The sequence below is a fragment of the Hemicordylus capensis genome, chromosome 2 (genome assembly GCF_027244095.1).
Source record: "Hemicordylus capensis ecotype Gifberg chromosome 2, rHemCap1.1.pri, whole genome shotgun sequence".
Lineage (NCBI taxonomy): Eukaryota > Metazoa > Chordata > Lepidosauria > Squamata > Cordylidae > Hemicordylus > Hemicordylus capensis.
Genome location: NC_069658.1, coordinates 306549741 through 306570738, shown reverse-complemented (window position 1 = coordinate 306570738; position 20998 = coordinate 306549741). Strand labels below are relative to the sequence as shown.

The 20998-nt window shown below is 42.9% G+C and overlaps 1 protein-coding gene across 26 annotated transcripts in view; it reads right to left on the bottom strand.

Moving 5' to 3' along the window:
• The window catches only part of ERC2 (ELKS/RAB6-interacting/CAST family member 2), a 1070068-nt gene that overhangs the window by 398292 nt on the left and 650778 nt on the right, over positions 1 to 20998 (bottom strand). For all 26 annotated transcript variants that reach the window (XR_008316192.1, XR_008316193.1, XR_008316208.1 and 23 more), the window contains one exon: positions 4574 to 4734. Coding sequence is in view for 4 of the 26 variants with exons in the window: in XM_053296294.1 (XP_053152269.1) it covers positions 4574 to 4734 (161 nt within the window). In the remaining 22 variants the exon portion in view is untranslated. The remainder of the gene's footprint in view (positions 1 to 4573; positions 4735 to 20998) is intronic.

Genomic DNA, 20998 nt, shown 5'->3' with positions numbered 1-20998 from the left:
TTAGAATGTATGTAAAAAAGGAGGAAAGGTACCATCAAGTCCAAGAGAATGCCAGCATGACTTAAAAGTAAAGTCAAGGAAGCTATAAAGGGGGAGAAGACTTAGTTCAGAAATTGGAAGTCCTGCCCAAATGAAGAGAACAGAAAGGAACACAAACTTTGGCAAAAGAAATGCAGGGAGACAATAAAGGAGGTGAAAAGAGAGTTTGAGGAACATTTAGCTAAACACATCAAGGGATGTGTGAGCACTGTAAGAGATTCCCCTTAGGGGATGGAGCCACTCTGGGAAGAGCAGAAGGGTCCAAGGTCCCTCCCTGGCAGCATCTCCAAGATAGGGCTGAGAGAGATTCCTGTCTACAACCTTGGAGAAGCCGCTGCCAGTCTGTGTAGACAATACTGAGCTCGATGGACCAATGGACTCAATCAGTATATGGCAGCTTCCTATGTTCCTATGAAAACAAAAACTTCTTTTAATACATCAGAAGCAGGAAACCTGCCAGGTTGGTCCATTAGATGATGAGGGAGTGAAAGGATTCTTAAGGAGGTTATGGAGATTGCAGAGAAGCTAAACAAGTTCTTTGTATCTGTCTTCACAGCAGAGGATACTGAGCATATATCTGTTCCTGAACAAAGCTTCTAAGCTACAGAGACTAAAGAACTAAGTCAGACAGAGGTGATGAGAAATGATGTTCTAAACTATCTGAAAAAATTAAAAATTAATAAATCGTGAGAGTCAGAAGGCATCTACCTGAGAGTCCTTAAAGAACTCAGATGTGAAATTGCCAATCTCCCTGAAAAAATATGTAGCTTATCCCTACAATCAGGCTCTATACTGGAGGATTGGAAAGTGGCCATTGTAACACTGATTTTCAGAAAGGGATCCATGGGGGATCCAGGAAATTATAGGCTGGTTAGCTTGTCTGTGCCAGGCAAACTGATGGAAAGCATTCTCAAAGGTAAAATTGTTAAAGCATATAGAAGAACAAGCCCTGCTGACGAGGAGCCAGAATGGCTTCTGCAAAGGTAAAACTTGCCTCACCAACCATTTGGAGTTGTTTGAGAATGTCAACAGGCGTGTTGATGAAGGTGATCCAGTTGACATAGTATACTTGGACTTTCAAAAAGCCTTTGCCAAAGTTCCGCATCAAATACTTATGAGAAAACTTAATAGGATAAGGGGATAGATTGATGCATGGATTGGTAACTGGTTGAAGGACAGGCAACAAAGGGTAGGAATAAATGGGCAGTTTTTGCAATGGAGGGAAGAAAGAAGTGGGTCCCTCAAGATTCTGTCCTGGGATCAGTGCCTTTTAATTTATTCATAAATGATCTAGAAGTTGGGGTAAGCAGTGAGGTGGCCAAATTTGCAGATGGCACCAAACTATTTTGGGTAGTGAAATCCACAACAGATTACGGGGAGCTCCAAAAGGATCTCTCCAAACTGGGGGAGTAGGCAACAAAATGGCAGATGTGGTTCAATATTAGGAAGTATAAAATGATGCCTATTGGACTTCTCTCCACATCTTTGTTACTGCATTAGTTAAAACATAAAAAGGGAACTGCAAAAAAAGAACAGACTTTTGCCATATACCATATTTTATGGACTATAAGACTCACTTTTTTCCTCGAAAAATATCCGCCAAAATTCAGGTGCGTCTTATGTGTTTTAACAGTTTAATATGTTAAAACTCTGAAAAACTGGATTAAAATTAAGGTGCGTCTTATAGTCCGTAGCGTCTTATAGTCCGTAAAATACGGTATACATCAGCTTCAGTGTTCTATGTCCCACTGTTTAAAATCCACACTTATATCCACAACCTTCCCTAATCTAATTAAGCACCTGGTTAATATGTAACAGAAAGGGGAGGAGAGAGCAGGGGAAGACTGGTGACTTACAGCTATGCCTGTATATCGCTAACACTGAGAGAGAGAAAAACCTGGGAGAGGTAGTGCATGAAACAAAAATGTTACTTGCACCCTTTTGGGGCAACCCCCCCCCCACCAAAAAACAACAACAACCCAGCTTCACATTTACACAGAAAAGATCTGAGCTGTCAGTGACAGACCAGGAGAGAGACCTTGGGGTTGTGGTGGACAACTCGTTCAAAGTGTCAACACAATGTGTGGCATGCTTGGAATCAGTAGGAAGAGAACTGAAAATAAAACTGCTAATAATGCCCTTTTACAAAAGGATGGTATGGCCACAATTGGATTACTGTGTTCAGTTCTGACCACCACGCCTCAAAAAGGACATTATAGAACTGGAGAAGGTGTAGAAGAGGGCAACTGAGATGATCAGGGGCCTGGAGCACCTTCCTTACAAAGTAAGGCTACAATATCTGGGACTTTTTAGTTTAGAAAAAAAGGCGACTGCGGGGTGACATAAGAACATCCCTACTGGATGAGGCCCGTGGCCCATCTAGTCCAGCATCCTGTTTCACACAGTGGCCCACAAGATGCCGCTGGAAGACTACAGGCAGGAGTTGTGGGCATGCCCTCTCTCCTGCTGTTACTCCCCTGCAACTGATACTCAGAGGCATCCTGCCTTTGAGGCTGGAGGTGGTACCTTTCCTCCTTTGGGGTACAATCTAACTGGGCTTCTAGTACTGTGGTTTTGAGTAAACTCCATGCATTCTGGAGCAAAGTGACTCTCCTGATTTTCCCTTTCAGCCTTCTTTTCATCATACTCCTCATTTTAGATAAGTTCCTTCTTCTGAAATTCAAAGTGTCTTTGTTAGACTTCCTTGCTCATTCTCTCCCCACATGTATGCTGAATTTGATCGCACTATGGTCACTGTTCCCTAAAGGATCGATGACACTGACATCACGCACCAGGTCCTGGGCATCACTCAGGATTAAGTCCAAGGTTGCCTTTTTTCTGGTTGGTTCCAAGACCAACTGTTACAGGGCACAGTCATTCTACATATCTAGAAATCTGACCTTTTTGTCATTACCTGACTGTGAATTTACCCAGTCTATGTGTGGATAATTGAAGTCACCCATTATTACTGCCCTGCCTCTCTTTGACGCCTCTCTGATTTCCTCCTGTAACTCCCAGTCACTGTCAGAATTTTGATCTGGGGGGTCATGATAGAGGTCTATAAAATTATTAATTGTGTGGAGAGAGAGCAATTTTTTTCATCTCTCATTTTTCTTATCATGACCAGGGTTCATCCCATGAAACTGATTTCCAAGAAATTTAGGCCCGCAAGAGGAAGTACATTTTCACACAATGCATAATTAACCTATGGAATTCTCTGCCACAAAATGTGGTGACAATCACCAGCCTGGATAGTTTAAGAAAGCTGTGACTTGTGCAGCACAATACAGGAAAACAGAGGTGTCAGCCTTGGCAAGAAGATGTTTTTGCCCCTTGCAAACATTTTTGCACTGTTTCAAGGCCCCACTCCTGAAAAATCACTGAAAAGGGGACTGATGAAGCACAATTTCTGTTTCAGCTCAGCACTAGTTTTTAAACATGTAAGGTTTTCCCAACAATTCTCTGGGATAAACTTTTTCTGAAGACAAGAGAAATGGTGAAAGAGAAATGGTGAAAGCTGGCAAAGTTTAAGTAAAGTTACCAGATCTTTGACACATACAGACAACACTTGCAAGCTACCTGCAATTATGTTCTGATTATGCAATATTGCAGGTAATGCAAAGCAGAATAGTCTGAAAGTCATGTCTATCATTATAACAGGCCAAATACAAGGAAGACTCAGGTTTGTTGCTATATTTCTTAATCAGATGGCGTAATACCAGGGCATGGTCCAGGGTCAACCGCCCTGTTCAAAAACCAACCTGTTCATCACCCAGAATACCTTCGTTCTCCATCCAGTCTTGCAACTTCCAACCTAAATGCCTCGCAAAATGCTTACTTGCAACACTCAGCAGGCTAACTGGGCGATAGTTGGCAGGATCACATCTATCCCCCTTATAAAATCTGAGCACTATTATAGCTATGCCCCAGTCTTCAGGTATGAGCCCAGTTCGATCTATGCATGTAAAGAGGGCTGCCAATACAGGGGCCTACCAATTTGCATTAAACGTAATCATTTCAGAACAGATACAATCACAGCCTGAGGCCTTGCCAACTTTTATGGAATCAATACGTTTCTTAACTTCGGCAACTGAAACAGGTGGCCATTCAGGGAGTGGGTCATTTTTAAAATCTACTGGGGCTAGTTCTTCCTCCCATGACACCTGAAATAACCCCCGACCCCACCCCCCGCATCAGCCCTGAATCCCCCCAAATCACCCCTCCCCCCAAATCACCCCCTGACCCCCATAAATGTCCCCTGAACCTTGGATTGACACTGTAACCGCAGAAAATGGCCAAAAATTGCTGATTATTTTTTTTAAATGGCACCAACCACAAATATTCAAGTCGCATTTGGCAAGGAGGGTGACAGTTTGCCAGTCTTGGATACTCAGATCTGCGACTGGCAAACTCACGGTTATCAAGGGACAACCATTAAGCAGAAAAATGGAAATACAGCAGACGTGGAAAATAAAACGAGAACATGTGTTCCTCTGACTCCCCTCCCACAATAAACAAGTGTAAATGTACTTACTTCATTTCCAGTATTTCCTCTAGTTGTTTTCTCCGTTCTATCCTTAAATTAGCCAGATGTGCTTCTTTCTCACCCAGAGACTGCTGAGTTGAGGCAAGTCTTGCTTTAGTGGAATCCAGTTCTTGTCTGGTCTTATCCAGTGCATTCCTTAGTTCTTCTAGCTAAAAAAGCACAGATGAATTAAGTGGTCACAATGGCCATTTTCAAGTGAAAAGGTAATTTCAGCTTGGGTCCCTTCTACCTTTGTGAAATATCCATTATCTTCAGGAGTCCGCTCTGAAAAATGTATAGCTACCACTTTTAATGATGAATTCACCTTTTAGTTAGATCAAGGTTCTATATGGTTGAAACAGGAATCAGACCACCTGTGATCACAGTCCTATGGCTCACATATGGATTTCTCAGCTGCAATTTCAGGCAACAGGAAGTTATTTTGGTTTCATGTTAATGGGAGAAAATGTGGTGGCATTTTGATTTAGTATTGCCATAAATACAATCTTTATGATATTTATCTTTAACATCTACATGAAACTGCTGGGAGAGGTCATCAGGAGATTTGGTACAAGGTGCAATCAATATGCTAATAACACACAAATCTATTTCTCCCTGTCTTAGGAAATGGCATAACTTCCCTAAATGCCTGCCTGGAGACAGTAATGGGCTGGATGAGGGATAATAAACTAAAGCTGAATCCAAACAAGATGGAGGTACTGATGGCGGGGGCAGGGGGTCCAAAGACCCGAGAGATGGTTTAGATCTGCCTATTCTTGATGGAGTTACACTCCCCCTGAAAGATCAGGTACATTGCTTGGGAATGTTTTTTAAAACAGTTTTTAAAAAGAAGAATTCTGCTGCTCTACCATGCTAAATGTAAACTTCCCTCCTCCAATGATGAAAATGAATAAGAGTCCTGAATGGAACAAATGACAACATATTCAATTTGTTTCATTTTCACTCTTTATTCGTTTTGTAATTTTGTTAGCAATCTCTGCTAAACTGGCAAAGAGGCACCAAAACGTGGTGATTCTATTTATTTAGCAGGGAGAGAGTAACTGGCCCTATCCAGCCCCAGCACAGTACCTCCAGTGACTTTTGCTGGTGTCTATCTTATGCTTCTTTTTAGATTGTGAGCCCTTTGGGGACATGGATCCATCTTATTTATTTATTATTACTCTGTGGAAACTGCCCTGAGCCATTTTTGGAAGGGTGGTATAGAAATTGAATGAATTAATGAATGAATAAATGAATGAATGAATAAATAAATAAATAAATAAATAAAATTAATTTTAAAAAGCTGAATTGGCCCAATTTGATTTCCAAAATGAAAGCACACGCTTATTACTGTAAAGGATACTTTGCTTTGAAGAGAATTCTCTTAGTTGGAAAACAATTATACTTGTGACTTTTTTACTGAGTCTTTTTAGATAAACCATGCAAGTGGAGCACAGCAACTCTTTAGCTGGTGTTAAAGTACAGCGCTGTCAAGCTGGCCTCTCTGGTTAATGTCAATAGCACTACGCATAAAAGGTGACTAAAGTGTGTAAAATGTTGATCTTTGGAGAAAGCATGCCTAGAATCATACACACATCTACTATTTCACCCACCAGGTCAACTACAGGGAGAGAGAGGGCAGATTGGAAGTTTTCCTGCCAAAAGGAGATTCCTAGCTCACCATTTAGGTTACACTCCAAAAGGAAACGTCTCCATTCCCTTTTATCCATAATTGTGATGCGTAAAAGTTAAGGATGCTTATCTAATCCATTTGGATACGGTAGCAGGGAGTCATAATGCTTGTTACAAGGCTAATTACAAAACAGAAAATAAAACATCTTCTGCTTGATATTGTGAAGTGTTTACACTTTGACATTGTGAACTTAATTGATGGTAATGACGGATTCAGATTTAGTTAATGTTTCATGAAAAATAACATGAGATTAGTGTTCTCTTGAATTAAAATTTATGACAGAAAGCAAAAGAAGCTTGAATTAGAAATGTTATCTGAAGAAAATCTGGCTAAAGAAGATTCAGTGTGATATTAATGCAATCTCCCTATTTTTTCTTATAGCACTAAAGTTGTCTAATTTGTTTCTTTGTGACAATTCTTACAAAACTTACATAAAATTATCTAAACCAATTAAAATTAGTGATCCTGGTTAAATGGTGGTTAACTGCAGCAATTCAATTGGGATTGCCCGGAAATTCCAGGATTCTATGACACACACTCCATGGGAGCATGCAGGGCTCACAGATTGTGGCTAACACTTTAGCCGCAATCATCCTTGTCATGAGAACATGGCCTTTATTTAAAACATTTAAAACCTATGTTTTTGATATAACCAATGCAGCCACTATGAAGAATAACCATAATTCAAAACAAAATAGAGAAACATTACAATATGCAATCCAACAAATATGGAAATACAGAAAATTTTTAATTAGCAGCATCACAACTAAGCCAATGTGATAGGCCTTCCTAAACTGTCATATTTTCACTGGACACCTAAAGGCACAGAGTATATGGGTTCGTCTGGCCTCAGTCTTAATTTGGTAACTGTATATATAAAGTAGATTGTCAAAATTGTTTGTTTGTTGTTTCTCTGTGTAAAGCGCCCTGAGCCATTTTTGGAAGGGCGGTATAGAAATCGAATAAATTAATAATAATAATAATAATAATAATAATAATAATAATAATAATAGAGGACTATTAACTTGGAGCAGCAATTGAGATGAAAACTCATTCCAACTGAAGGTTTTCAGCATGCTGCTGTCAGTAAATGCCAATAAACTTCTCCAAACCCCTAAAAGAAAGTCAACCATCCATTGTTGAAAGGGAGAGTCCATCTACCTCCCACCCAGTGCTGCCTGGAGTGAGAGACCAGGTGGGGGCTGGGGTTCCTTCTGCTGTTGCCTGCCTGCTTTTGCTTCCCCTGTGGGGCTGCAGCCTCAGGTTAACATCTGCGGGAAGTGTGGGCAGGATTGGGATCAGCCGCTGAGTGACTCAGCTGTTCCTCGGGTCACTTGCTCAGTTTTGGGCTTTATAGGAAGGCTCCTTGTGGGGGCAGGCCTGTTACCAAAGGGGTCGCCACCAAAGGGGTGACACCAAAGGGCGTCGCCCCTTTGGGAGAACCACTTTGGGGGAGGGCGAGGACTTGGGTTGAAGTTGTTATAATGTGTTTGGGTTCGTCTGGAGATGGGGGCGCAGGGGGTGCCTTCATTGACTATGGGGCAGCTATCCCAGTGGTGGTGGGGAATAGAAGAAGTAATGTGGGCAGGTCAGTGGGCCATTCCAGGGGAAGAGTAGTCAGAAATTTAATAGCTGTCTCCCCTTCCGGCTGTCCTGCCAGCTCCTTGACCTCGGGGAGCACTGCCAACAACCCACATAGCTTTTCCCTTCTCCTCTGTAATGCCAGGTCGGTCCAAAATAAATCTGAAATCATCCATGATTTGTTCATGGATGAAGGGGCCGACCTGGTATGTATTACCGAGACTTGGTTGGGGGAGGCTAGTGGTCCAGTTTGGTCCCAGCTTCTCCCTCCAGGATATTCTGTAGAGGAGCAGGTGAGGGGACATGGGCGGGGAGGTGGGGTGGCTGTGGTCTATAAGGATAACATCTCCCTTACCAGGGTCCCTGTCAGGGTATCGCACCATATTGAATGTGTGTACTCGAGTTTGGGGACCAGGGATAGATTGGGACTTCTGTTGGTGTACCGATCGTCCAGCTGCCCAGCGGAATCCCTTACTGAGCTCACGGACCTGGTCACGGAACTCACATTGGAGTCTCCCAGACTCTTGGTGCTGGGGGAATTTAATGTTCATTTCGGGACCAATCTGTCCGGGGCAGCTCAGGAGTTCATAGCGGCCATGACAACTATGGGCATATCCCAAGTGGTCTCTGGACCGACGCATATTGCAGGTCATACTCTTGATTTGGTATTTTACTCTGATCAGGGTGGTGTTCCATGGGTGGAGAGTCCTGTGATTTCCCCATTGTCATGGACGGACCACCATCTGGTTAAGGTTGGTCTTACTGTACAACCACTTCCCACATCTGCAGGGGCGAGGGGCCCATTAGAATGGTCCACCCAAAGAGGTTATTGGATCCACTAAGATTCCAAGAAGCCTTGGAGGGATTTAATGTTGGCTTTGCTGGTGATCCTGTTGATGCCCTGGTTGAGAACTGGAACAACTTGCTCACCAGGGCAGTAGACATGATTGCTCCCAAGCGTCCCCTCAACCCGCTTCAAGTTTGGCCCCTTGGTATATGGAAGATCTATGGGGGCTGAAACGGCAAGGTAGGCGACTGGAGCGCAAATGGAGGAAGACTCAACTTGAATCTGACAGATTGCAATAAAGAGTACATCTAAAGATCTATGCTCAGGCAATAAGTGCGACAAAGAGGCGGTTCTTTTCTGCTCGTATTGCATCTGCGAATTCACATCCAGCGGAGTATGTTCAGGGTTGTGACGGGATTAGTATCTGCCCCCCCACCCTTGAACCAGAATTTGGAGTCATCAGTTACAAGCTGTGATGTGTTTAAAGAGTTTTTCGCAGATAAAATCTCTCGGATTTGGGCCCTCCTAGATGGAGACGCCACAAATAATTTGATGTCTGAGCTGGAGGTGCCCAACGACTCCTCTTATGTGATTTGACTGGATCGGTTTCAGTTTGTGACTCCTGAGGATGTGGACAAGCTGCTTGGAGCAGTGAGGCCTACCGCTTGTTCTCCTGACCCTTGTCCAACATGGCTTGTTTGATCTAGCAGGGAGGTTGTTGTAAACAGCCTGGTGGAAATCATAAATGCTTCTTTAAGGGAGGGTAGGATGCCTCCTTGTCTTAAGGAAGCAATCAATCATTAGACCTCTTCTAAAGAAGCCTGCATTAGATCCCTCAGAGTTGAGAAATTATAGGCCTGTTTCCAACCTCCCATGGCTGGGCAAGGTAATTGAGAGGGTGGTGGCCTCTCAGCTCCAGGCAGTCTTGGAGGAAACTGATTATCTAGACCCATTTCAAACTGGTTTTCGGGCAGGCTATGGGGTGGAGCCTGCTTTGGTCGGCCTGATGGATGATCTCCAGTTGGCAACTGACAGAGGAAGTGTGACTCTGTTGGCCCTCTTGGATCTCTCGGCGGCTTTCGATACTATCGACCATAGTATCCTTCTGGAACATCTGAGGGGGTTGGGGGTGGGAGGCACTGTTTTACAGTGGTTCCGCTCCTACCTCTCGGATAGATTCCAGATGGTGTTGATTGGAGACTGTTGCTCTTCAAAATCTGAGCTTAAGTATGGCGTCCCTCAAGGCTCCGTACTTCCTCCAATGCTTTTAAACATCTACATGAAACTGCTGGGAGAGATCATCAGGGGATTTGGAGCTGGGTGTTACCAGTACACTGATGACACCCAGAACTACATTGCCATGTCAACTTCTTCAGGTGATAGCATATCCTCCCTAAATACCTGCCTGGAAGCAGTAATGGGCTGAATCCAGATAAGACGGAGGTACTTATTGTGCGGGGTCAGAACTCTAGAGACGATTTTGACCTCCCTGTTCTAGATGGGGTCACACTTCCCCAAAAGGACCAGGTTCGTAATCTGCGAGTACTTCTGGATTCACACCTCTCCCTGGTTTCTCAGGTTGATGCGGTGGCCAGGGGTGCTTTCTATCAGCTCCGGCTGATATGCCAGCTGCGCCCGTTTCTCAAGATCAATGACCTCAAAACTGTGGTACATCTGTTGGTAACCTCCAGACTTGACTTTTGTAATGCACTCTATGTGGGGCTGCCTTTGTACGTAGTCCGGAAACTTCAGTTGGTTCAGAATGCGGCAGCCAGGTTGGTCTCTGGGTCATCTCGGAGGGACCATGTTACTCCTTTACTGATGGAGTTACACTGGCTGCCAATAGGTTCCCGGACAAAATACAAAGCGCTAGTTATAACTTACAAAGCCCTAAAAGGCTTAGTCCCTGGGTATCTAAGAGAGCGTCTTCTTCGTTATGAGCCCCACTGCCCATTGAGGTCATCTGAGGAGGTCCATCTCCAGTTACCACCAACTCGTTTGGTGGCTACACAGAGACGGGCCTTCTCGGTCGCTGCCCCGAGACTGGAATGCGCTTCCCGCTGAGATACGATGCTCCCCATCTCTGGCAATTTTAAAGAAACACCTGAAAACCCATCTTTTCACCCAAGCTTTCTTAGCTTCCTAAATTGGGGGGGGGGTTAATATCTGGTTTATTTTAAAATTAAAAACCCGATTTCGAGGGTTTTAATCACTGTAATTGTTTAATTGTTGTTTTAAAATGTTTTTAAATTGTTAATTGTTATATTGTTTTTTAATTTGTTTTAGCTTTTTACTGTTTTAGTGTTTTGTTTTAATTGTAAACCACCCTGAGCCATTTTGGAAGGGTAGTATACAAATCAAATAAATAAATCAAATAAATAAATAAATTGTGGTGCATGGATTACAGACCCTTAATCAGATGGCGTATTCAGCCTCTCAGCTCAATCACCGCACTTGCTCCATTCTTCCTTCAATGAGCTTTGTCCAGCACAGGGGTTTGAGTTGCAATAGAGTTAACTTTGCTGTTTGTTCTGACCAAAATTATTCAAAAGACAAGTGTAAAAAGGTTTTTATCCACTGAACAATGCTAATAGAAACTATGAAACTATTAATACAGAACATCCACACTGAGAATGAGTGTGTGTGTGTGTGTGTGTGTGTGTGTGTGAGAGAGAGAGAGAGAGAGAGAGAGAGAGAGAGAGAGAGAGACAGAGAAGGATACCAAGAGGCACCAAAATATGGACCATGTGTAGCAACACACTTACTTATGCTGACCAGCAGGCTTTATAGCAACTGAAATATGCTTTTCCTTCATATATTCCCAATAAGAAACAGAGTTTATATAAAATCCTTGGGAGTGAGGCTAGTCTAAATATACCAAACTTGTAGTGGAAATAACATTTATTTCATTGAGACCCCAGGCACTGCTGATGGCAGAAACAAGACTGGAATGTATAGATAATTATCTTTAAGGCCAGTCAATGGTTGGAAGGCCCACATAATATCACCTTTAAGATCAAGCCAAGACATTCCAGTCTGAATCAGAGTTTATTTATTAAAGGATTTAGCACTTTTAGATCCCATATTGTTTGGAAGACCACCAATTTCCATTCTCCAATATCCAATTTCTCCAGTTTCTAGTTACATGCGTAAGAACTTCGGGATCACATCTGTAAGTTCACAAATGGAGGCCACTACAGTTCTTATTCCTTTCGTGCACTGATGTGAATTCAACTGGAATCACCTTCAAAGCAAACCTTACAAAGAATCTTCAGTAATTAATAAAGTGCCACTCATTTGGATATGAAGGACAAGAAATATCAGAGGCAATTGTGGTTGGATGTTTTCAAGGATATTTCTTTAACTTGACTGGGCCGGGAACAATTTGATCAAGGCTCCTCCAAGTTACTGAAGAAGCTTGTACAACAAATGAAGCAAAATAAAAGAACAAAACAAAGAACAGATGACCTTTAAGATAGTTAAGAATCACAAACAGAAATAAAAAGAGTCCTATCCATTGTTTAACTTCATTGTATTATGCTGTTTCAGTTCATTTGTTTGTTTGTTTGTCAGTCAAATTTATACATTGCCCCAAACTTTCGTCTCTGGGCGATTAACAGCAACATGTTAAAACATACATAGAGATCTAAAAACAATTTAGGCAATCTAAAAATTAAAAACAGATTAAAACTTAAAAATTTAAAAAGCTGCAAAAGCTTGGCTGAAGAGGAGGGCTTTCAAGTGCTTTTAAAAAATTGTCAGAGATGGAGAGGATGACAATTGTTTCAAGAGAACTATGCCTCAGTAAGTGCATCCTTGCTTCACTAATATGTTGATAAGCAACATTATTCCATTTAAAAGGATAAGAAACACACAAAATTTGGATTTCAAAGGCCTATGGGGACTCCCAAGAAGCTCTCTTCTCCCAAAGCAGTTCCTGGAGGTGGAGGGAAGTGGCGATAGTGGTGACAGGACCGTGGGGGTGGCCCCCCAAACTGAGTAAGCGAGCTATGCACCTTTGGAGCCTGGATGTAAAGGCCTCCCCCTAACCCTGTCCTGCCACCACATTAGCTACAATGCACTATTCTTTACACCAGAACATGCTTACAACAGAAACCCCCTCCCCTATTTTTAGAATAAATTATGAATAAGATACTTCCCACTGACCTGCACATACCACATTTTGCATGGACAGTCCTGTCACATTAGCTGAAGAAACTATTTTTTACACCAGAACTACACCAGGATACAGATGATGCACCCTTCTCCATTTGATGTACAACTACATTCCTGAGCAGGGATACCAACAGAGTGATACAGTGCAGGGAGGGGTGTTTAAACCTCCTCCCCACGCTGTATCACCATCCCCAAAGTTGAAAACTATATTGAGGAAATGTTTTATTTATTTATTTATTTATTTATTTATTTATTATTTCTTGTTTACACAGTCAAACAGGTGTTATTGATTGGTTTGTTTTATCCAGACATTGAGTCCTTCCCAAGGACCTGGGATGGCTGAATTTTATTGTCAATGTTGTTGCTGTTGTTATAGATATCATCGCAGAATATAGGCTGTTCCCAGTAAAGCTGCTTTTTGTAATTGGCTGGTGGTGATTTCTGTGGCCCCTATGGTGTTGAGGTGCTCTTCAAGGTCTTTTGGGACTGCACCCAGGGCGCCAATTACCACTGGGATTATTTTGGTCTTTTTCTGCCACAGCCTTTCCATTTCAATTTGTAGATCTTTGTATTTGGTAATTTTTTCTGTTTCTTTTTCTTCTATTCTGCTATCCCCTGGTATTGCTATGTCGATTATTTTGACTTGTTTTTCTTTCTTCTCGACTACAGTGATATCTGGTGTATTGTGTGGCAGATGTTTGTCTGTTTGTAGTCGGAAGTCCCATAATATTTTTACATCTTCATTTTCTTCAACTTTTTCAATTTTATGGTCCCACCAATGTTTGGCTACAGGTAGCTTGTATTTTTGGCAGATGTTCCAGTGTATCATCCCTGCTACTTTGTCATGCCTTTGTTTGTAGTCAGTCTGTGCGATCTTTTTACAACAGCTGATTAGGTGGTCCACGGTTTCATCTGCTTCTTTACAAAGGCGGCACTTGCTGTTTGTGGTGGATTTTTCGACTTTTGCTCTTATTGCATTTGTTCTTAGTGCCTGTTCTTGTGCAGCCAGTATTATTATTAATTATTATTATTATTATCAATAATTATATTGCACTCTTCCTCCAAGGAGCCCAGAGCGGTGTACTACATACTTGAGTTTCTTCACAACAACCCTGTGAAGTAGGTTAGGCTGAGAGAGAAGTGACTGGCCCAGAGTCACCCAGCTAGCATCATGGCTGAAAGGGGATTTGAACTCGAGTCTCCCCAGTCCTAGTCCAGCACTCTAACCACTACACCACGCTGGCTCCATGGCTGCAGATGCAGCAAGCTGCAGAGCTGGGCCCAAAAGGGAGTTATCTAATACTATAGATAGCTATGTGGGGACGCAGAGGGTAAGCTATTGAGCTGCTATTGAGCCATCTTGCTGCCGTGGCTTACCTATGAGCAGACCTTGTTGCAAGGACACCCCCCCCCCCCCCCTGTATTCCTGTTCTCTTGTTCCAAGTATCTGGGTTATCTTGCTTCTAGCAAGCTGATGATGATGATAATCTCAACTTGTTCCAGTTGTTGAGTTTCTGCCAGAAGGGTTGGTGGACTGGTTGCTTACCCCACCTCCTCTTCTTGGACTACTTAAGGCAGCTGCGGCCAAAGGCACAGCTGATGGCCTGCCTGTAGGCGGCTGCCAAAGAGGGCCGGCCTTGGGTGGCTGCGCTTTGGGTGGTGGGACTGAGGTCTGGGGGCAGTAATGTTGTGTCTGGTCTTGGGATTGCCTCTCTGTTTGCCTGAAGGGTGTGACTTAGCTCATTAGGGGATGGAGTGGTGGGGTGTGTGGCTCCTCAGCAGGTAGAAGCAGCTATTTCAGTGGTGGTGGGGCACAAAAAGAGAAAGAGCATTGGCAGGTCAGCAGGCCATTACAGGGGAAGGGAAAACAGAAACTTAATAACTGTTTCTGCTTCCAGCTGCCCTGTCAGCTCTTTGATCTGGAGGAGCAGTGCCAGCTATCCACAGAACCTCATCTTGCTCCTTTGCAATGCCAGGCCGGTCCAAAATAAGCCAAAAATTATCCATGATCTGATTGTGGCTGAGGCATGCATTACTGAGACCTGGTTGGGAGAAGCTAGTGGCCCAGTCTCATCCCAGCTTCTCCCTACAGGATACTCTGTTGTGGAGCAGGTGAGAGAACATCGGCAGGGAGGTGGAGTGGCTGTGGTTTATAAGAACAGTATATCCCTTATCAGGATCTCCGTCAAAGCACCTGCCTATCAGAGGCGTATCTAGGGTGGGGCAGGCAGGGCACGTGCCCCAGGCGCCACTTGAAGAGGGGGATACCATTTTATTTTATTTTTTAAAAAAATAGCCACTGAAAACAAAATGTCCACCGCGCGTGTTCAAACAGCCTCTGTGAAGCCCTAGGCCATGCCAGGCCTCACAGAGGCCATTTGAGCATGTGTGGTGGCCATTTTGTTTTCAGTGGCCATATATATATATATATATATATATATATATATATATATATATATATATATATATATATAAAAATGGCCACCGCACATGCTCAAATGGTCCCTGCAAGGCCCTAGAGGCCAGTGGGGGACGGGTAACCTTTGCAGGACCCCCCCCCCCGCCTTTAGGAAGCCCCTTGAAGGGGCTACAGGTTAAAAAAAAATTAGAAAATCAATATAAGTCACTGTACACATATTCAGTTTGGTAGTATGTACAGAGAATCAGGGCTTGTGAATACTGAGCTGAAGCTTATGAGCTAGGATTGTATTCATTTGCTCTTACTTTGTTTCTTGTGATAAGTGAGTTAAATGTGATGTCTTAATAATATGGCTATTAATGGTGAGTTTGTCTTTGAATCGTGTGAAATCCTTAGTATTAAGGCCCACTAGGAGCTTCTTGCTCTCTTTCTCTCACTTTAACTGTCTTTCTGAAATACTAGAATATATTCCAAGCAGTGACACAGTTTACTCTGCATATCTGTTAATTATTTTCAGAGTATCTGGGAAAAGTCAAACTCTCCATTTATTTTTAAAACGTATGTAACAGTGATGCTACAATGCATAGTAGAGAATTAGACAGGCACTTCTGTTTAGTTTTCCAAGTACTCCTTCCTCCACATAATATCTGGGTATTTCATGAGCCCCAGCATACTAAAATTTGTAGTTTTCCAGCATTTTTTGGTCTGGCTACGGCCACTGCTAAATAGTTTTTGCAATATTAAAAGATTAACGAGCTTGACTTGTATTTTTCAGCTGATATTATGGTAAAGTTATCTGAAAGATGGGTCTCAGATATTTGGATGGGGGCGCAATTTCAGTGCTTGCCCTAGGCGCTATTTTCCCTAGATACGCCTCTGCGTATTGAGTGTGTGTGAGTCTTGGAACCAGGGATAGATTGGGACTTCTGTTGTGTACTGATCACCCCACTTGCCCAATAGAATCCCTAACTGAGCTGTTAGGGTTGCAGATATGGTATTGGAGACACCCAGTCGATAGTGGTGGGTGACGTCAATGTTCACTTTGGGGCTGATCTGTCAGGAACAGATCAGGAGTTCATAGCGGCCATGACAACAATGGGCCTTTCCCAAGTGGTCTCAGAGTGACACATGTTGCTGGTCACATGCTTGATTTGGTATTTTGCTCTAATCAGGGAGGTGTTCCGTGGGTAGGGACGCTGATTGTCCATGACGACCCACTGTCATGGACGGACCACCACCTGGTGAAGATTCGATTTGCAACCACTAGTCACCTCTGCAGGGGTGAAGGGCCTATTAAGATGGTACGCCTGAGGAGACTATTGGATCCAATAGGATTCCAAGAAACCTTGGAGGGCTTTAATGTTGGCTTTGCCAGTTATCTTGATGACACCCTGCAGGGAAATTGGAATAATGAGCTCATTAGGGTGACAGACTCGATCACTCCTAAGCATCCTCTCTGATCCACTTCTGAATTAGCTCCATGGTATATGGAAGAACTACAGGAGCTGAAGTGGCTAGGTAGACGACTAGAACACAAGTGGAGAAGGACTTGGCTTGAATCTGACAGATTACAGCACAGAACACAACTGAAGACCAATGCTCTGCAATACAAGCAGCAAAGAAGCAATTCTTTGTTACACACATTGCATCCGCAGGTTCACGGCCAGAAGAATTGTCGAGGGTGGCGAGGGAACTTATACAGGCCCCTTCTGCTCTGGCTTTGGAACCATCAGTTAGCCGCTGTGAAGCTTTTAATGAGTTGTTTGTGGACAAAATCTCTTGCATTTGATCCGAACTGGATTCCATTGTTAGTGCAGAGTCTTTAGTGGCAGTATCCAGTAACTCCTCTTGTGTGATTACATTGGATCAGTTTCAGTTTATGACTTCTGAAGACATGAACAAGCTGCTTGGAACTGTGTGTGACCACCTGTTATCTTGACCCTTGTCCAACATGGCTTATATTATCAAGCAGGAGATTGTTGGAGAGGGCCTGATTGAGACCATAAATGCTTTTCTGAGGGAAGATAGTATGCCTCCTTGTTTAAAGGAGGCAATTATTAGACCTCTTTTAAAGAAGCCTACACTTGATACCTCAGAATTAGGCAATCATGGGCCTGTCTCCAATCTCCCGTGGTTGGCCAAGGATTGAGAAGGTGGTGGCTTCTCAACTCCAGGCATGAATGGATGGAACAGATTATCTAGAACCATTTCAAACTGTATTTCAGTTTGAACTGTATTTCAATAGGTTATGGGTGGAGACTGCTTTTGTCGGCCTGATGGGTGATCTCCAAAGGGGAATTTGACAGAGGGAGTGTGTTTCTGTTGGTCCTTTTGGATCTCTCAGCAGCTTTCGATATCATTGACCATGGTATCCTTCTGGATCACCTGTGGGGACTGGGTGTAGGGGGCACTGCTTTGCAGTGGTTCTGTTTATACCTCTTGGGCAGATTTCAGAAGGTGTTACTTGGAGACTGCTGCTCTACAAAGCAAGAGCTTTTGTATGGTGTCTTTTAGGGCTGCATTTTGTCTCCAATGCTTTTTAACATCTACATGAAACCTCTGGGAAAGATCATCAGGTGATTTGGTGCAGGGTGTTAGCAGTACACTGATGACACCCAAATCTACTTCTCCATGCAATCTTCATCAGGCAATGGCATAACTTCCCTAAATGCCTGCCTGGAGGTGATAATGGGCAAGATGAAGGAGAACAAATTGAGGTTGAATCCAAGCAAGATTCATCGAGGCTGAATTCAAGCAAGGTACTCATTGTAGGAGTGTGGAGCTTGGGAAGTGGCTTAGATCTGCCTGTTCTGGATAGGTTACACTCCCCCAGAAGGAGCAGGTACATAGTCTTGGAGTAGTTCTGGACCCAACCCTCCTACCAAACCACCTAGGGACTTCGGCAGTGGGTGGTATAAAAATTAATTTAGATAGATAGATAGATAGATAGATAGATAGATAGATAGATAGATAGATAGATAGATAGAGCACAGTATTGTGAGGGAGATGTTTGGGATATCTATAGAGCCATCAACATGAGCAACAGAGCTTTAGCTCCCTGCTCCTCCCTGAACTGTTGGGAGAGTTTCTCTTTTCCATGTTGAAGAGAAGTGAGGAGAAAATTAACCCCTCCGGGGCCAATTTCCCACTCTTGCTTTCATCACTGTTAGCGCTTTTAACTGTTTTTCAGTGTTCTGTTCCTGTGGGAGAGTTTTCTGCTTGTGCAGCCTGCAACAGAAGAATTTTTTGCTCTTTTCTTTTTAAACAAAGTAATGTTACTGAATACCTGGGATCCCTGAGCATGCAGAAACCCTTACCATATCTGTGGGTGGCCCAGTTTCATTGTCCTACTGGCCAGCACAGGGCCACCAAGTTTGCTATTAAGGAGAATGATAGAACACATAACTGAAGTGGTTTACAAGCTATGCTGATATTTGTGGAAGGTTTTTCAGGGATTCCTCTATAAAAAGATAGTAAACACAGCTTGCCAACAACTGACAATCATCCATTGCAATGTGCAACTAAAGAGAAGTATGGCAGTGCACATGCTCATTTCCCACGGGGAACCAACCTGGTCCCTACGTCACTGAGTGAAGTGTCTACATACTCAAGAATACACACCAAAAATCCTCTGCAATTAATAAGGTCACTATTCGTTTTCAGATCTAAAGTCCTGTTTGTGTCAGTGTGGAAACTACACCATGACATGAAGAAATTTGCCTATTTTTATTTGCTGAGTTATCCATTTGTTCTCATGAGTTTCAATGGGAGGACCATTCCCTCTCTCCCTGCCTATGACTTCACAGTTTTTCAAGTAATCTGTCGAAAATTTGCAGGTATTTGAGGACCCCTTCAAGAGGATCCCTTTGAGGAGATCCTCCAAAGGATAATATTTGTAGGGATGTGCACGAACCTAGAATGTGCACGAACAAGGTGCATGAACCAAGGTTCGTGCACAGGTTCAGCGGTGCCAGTGTGTGGGGGGGAGCAGCAAGTGGGATCTTTAAAAAGGAGAGGAGGTCTTTACCTGTTCTCCACCACCCCTTGCAGCTTCCTGCTGTAGTGGTGCTTGTCCCAAGAACCTGTGCGTGATGCATGTGTGGACACCATTTACATGGTCAGCAATACCTTGGTTCATGCACATCCCTACATACTTGTAACATTTCAGACAGATAAGATCAAGGAACCCTGCATTCCTAGGACAAAGGGCAGTAGAAAATGTAAGTAAGTAAATACATTTACTTACAGCCCCTGGTGGCGCAATGGTAAAACTGCCGCCCTGTAACCAGAAGGTTACAAGTTCGATCCTGACCAGGGGCTCAAGGTTGACTCAGCCTTCCATCCTTCCGAGGTCGGTAAAATGAGTACCCAGAATGTTGGGGGGCAATATGCTAAATCATTGTAAACCGCTTAGAGAGCTTCCAGCTATAGAGCAGTATATAAATGTAAGTGCTATTGCTATTGCTATTGCTAGAAGGTACTAAAAATGCCATAGAGTCACAGACAAACCAATTTTGTTAGCACACCCTCATACTTGTCTGTCTTCCCACCAGAAGGAAGACACCCCTATTCATATAGATAGGAACAGCCAGCAACAAGAAAAACTCCATACTATGAGGAAAGAGTTAAGGATTTCTGGTATGTGAATACAGGAGAACCCAGAGGGTAAGATTTAGCTTAAGAGGCCCCAGGAAGCCCCCCTCAGGATGCATAATTAAAAGTTACTTCTTCCTGGAATCTCAGGTGTTTCAAAATTGAAAAAGAAAAAGCTCTGCTCCAATACCAATGCCCAACATTTTGAGCAATGTAATAAGTTCCTAACAGGGGTTGTGTCTATGGAACAGACAACAGAGATCAGTCCAGCAGGTTGTGGAGCAGGCAAACATACATGAGGTGGGGAGGGGAAGTCCAAAAGTACCTTTTGACTTCAGAAATACGTCCCTGGTAACTGGGTAACTATGGACACACAGTTTTAAGTAGTTGCACAACAGCCAGCTTGCATCACATATCATGTCAACCAATAATCTTAAATGTTTCATAAGATGCTTCACATATGCAATTGGAGCAGTCTCCTGAATTCTATCACCTAGGCCATCCTTAAAACTCTATTTTATTTTATTTTATTTTCAAATTTGATTAATTGAAACCCCCCACACAGGTTATTACAAAACTAAAAGTTGTCCTTAAAACTTCTAAAACTAGAGTTAATCTTCTCAATTCCCACTGTTATATTTATTCATAGAAATACAAGTTTTCTAGCTTTTCCAGCTCCCACTTGATTTCTTAGTTTGAGTGAATAATACCAAATGGTCTTAACTAATGCCTTCACCTTAGCCCAGTCCCACCACAAACAGGCTACTATCTAGCCTGTGTCTTTGCACATGTGATTTTAATTTGCTTAGAAATAGAAACAAACAATCCACAAATGTCCAGAAGCAAAGTTGGAAATTGCTGGACAGTGTCAGGTAGACTAGCACCATTTCCAAGAGATGAAACTGATGTGAATGCCCAGGCCAGGATTGATGGGTAGGTAATTCAATATTTGGGTGAGAACCATTAATTCATTTTTAAGAGACTGTAAGTGTAGGTCTAGCATGTTTGTGGTGAGATTTAATTGTCACCATGTTATAGTTTCATTATTATTATTACTATTATTATTTCTTGTTTACACAGTCAGAAAGGTTATTTACTGGCTTGTTTTATCCAGACATCGAGTCCTTCCCAAGGACCTGGAATAGCTGAATTTTATCATCAAATGCTGTTGGTTATTATAGATAT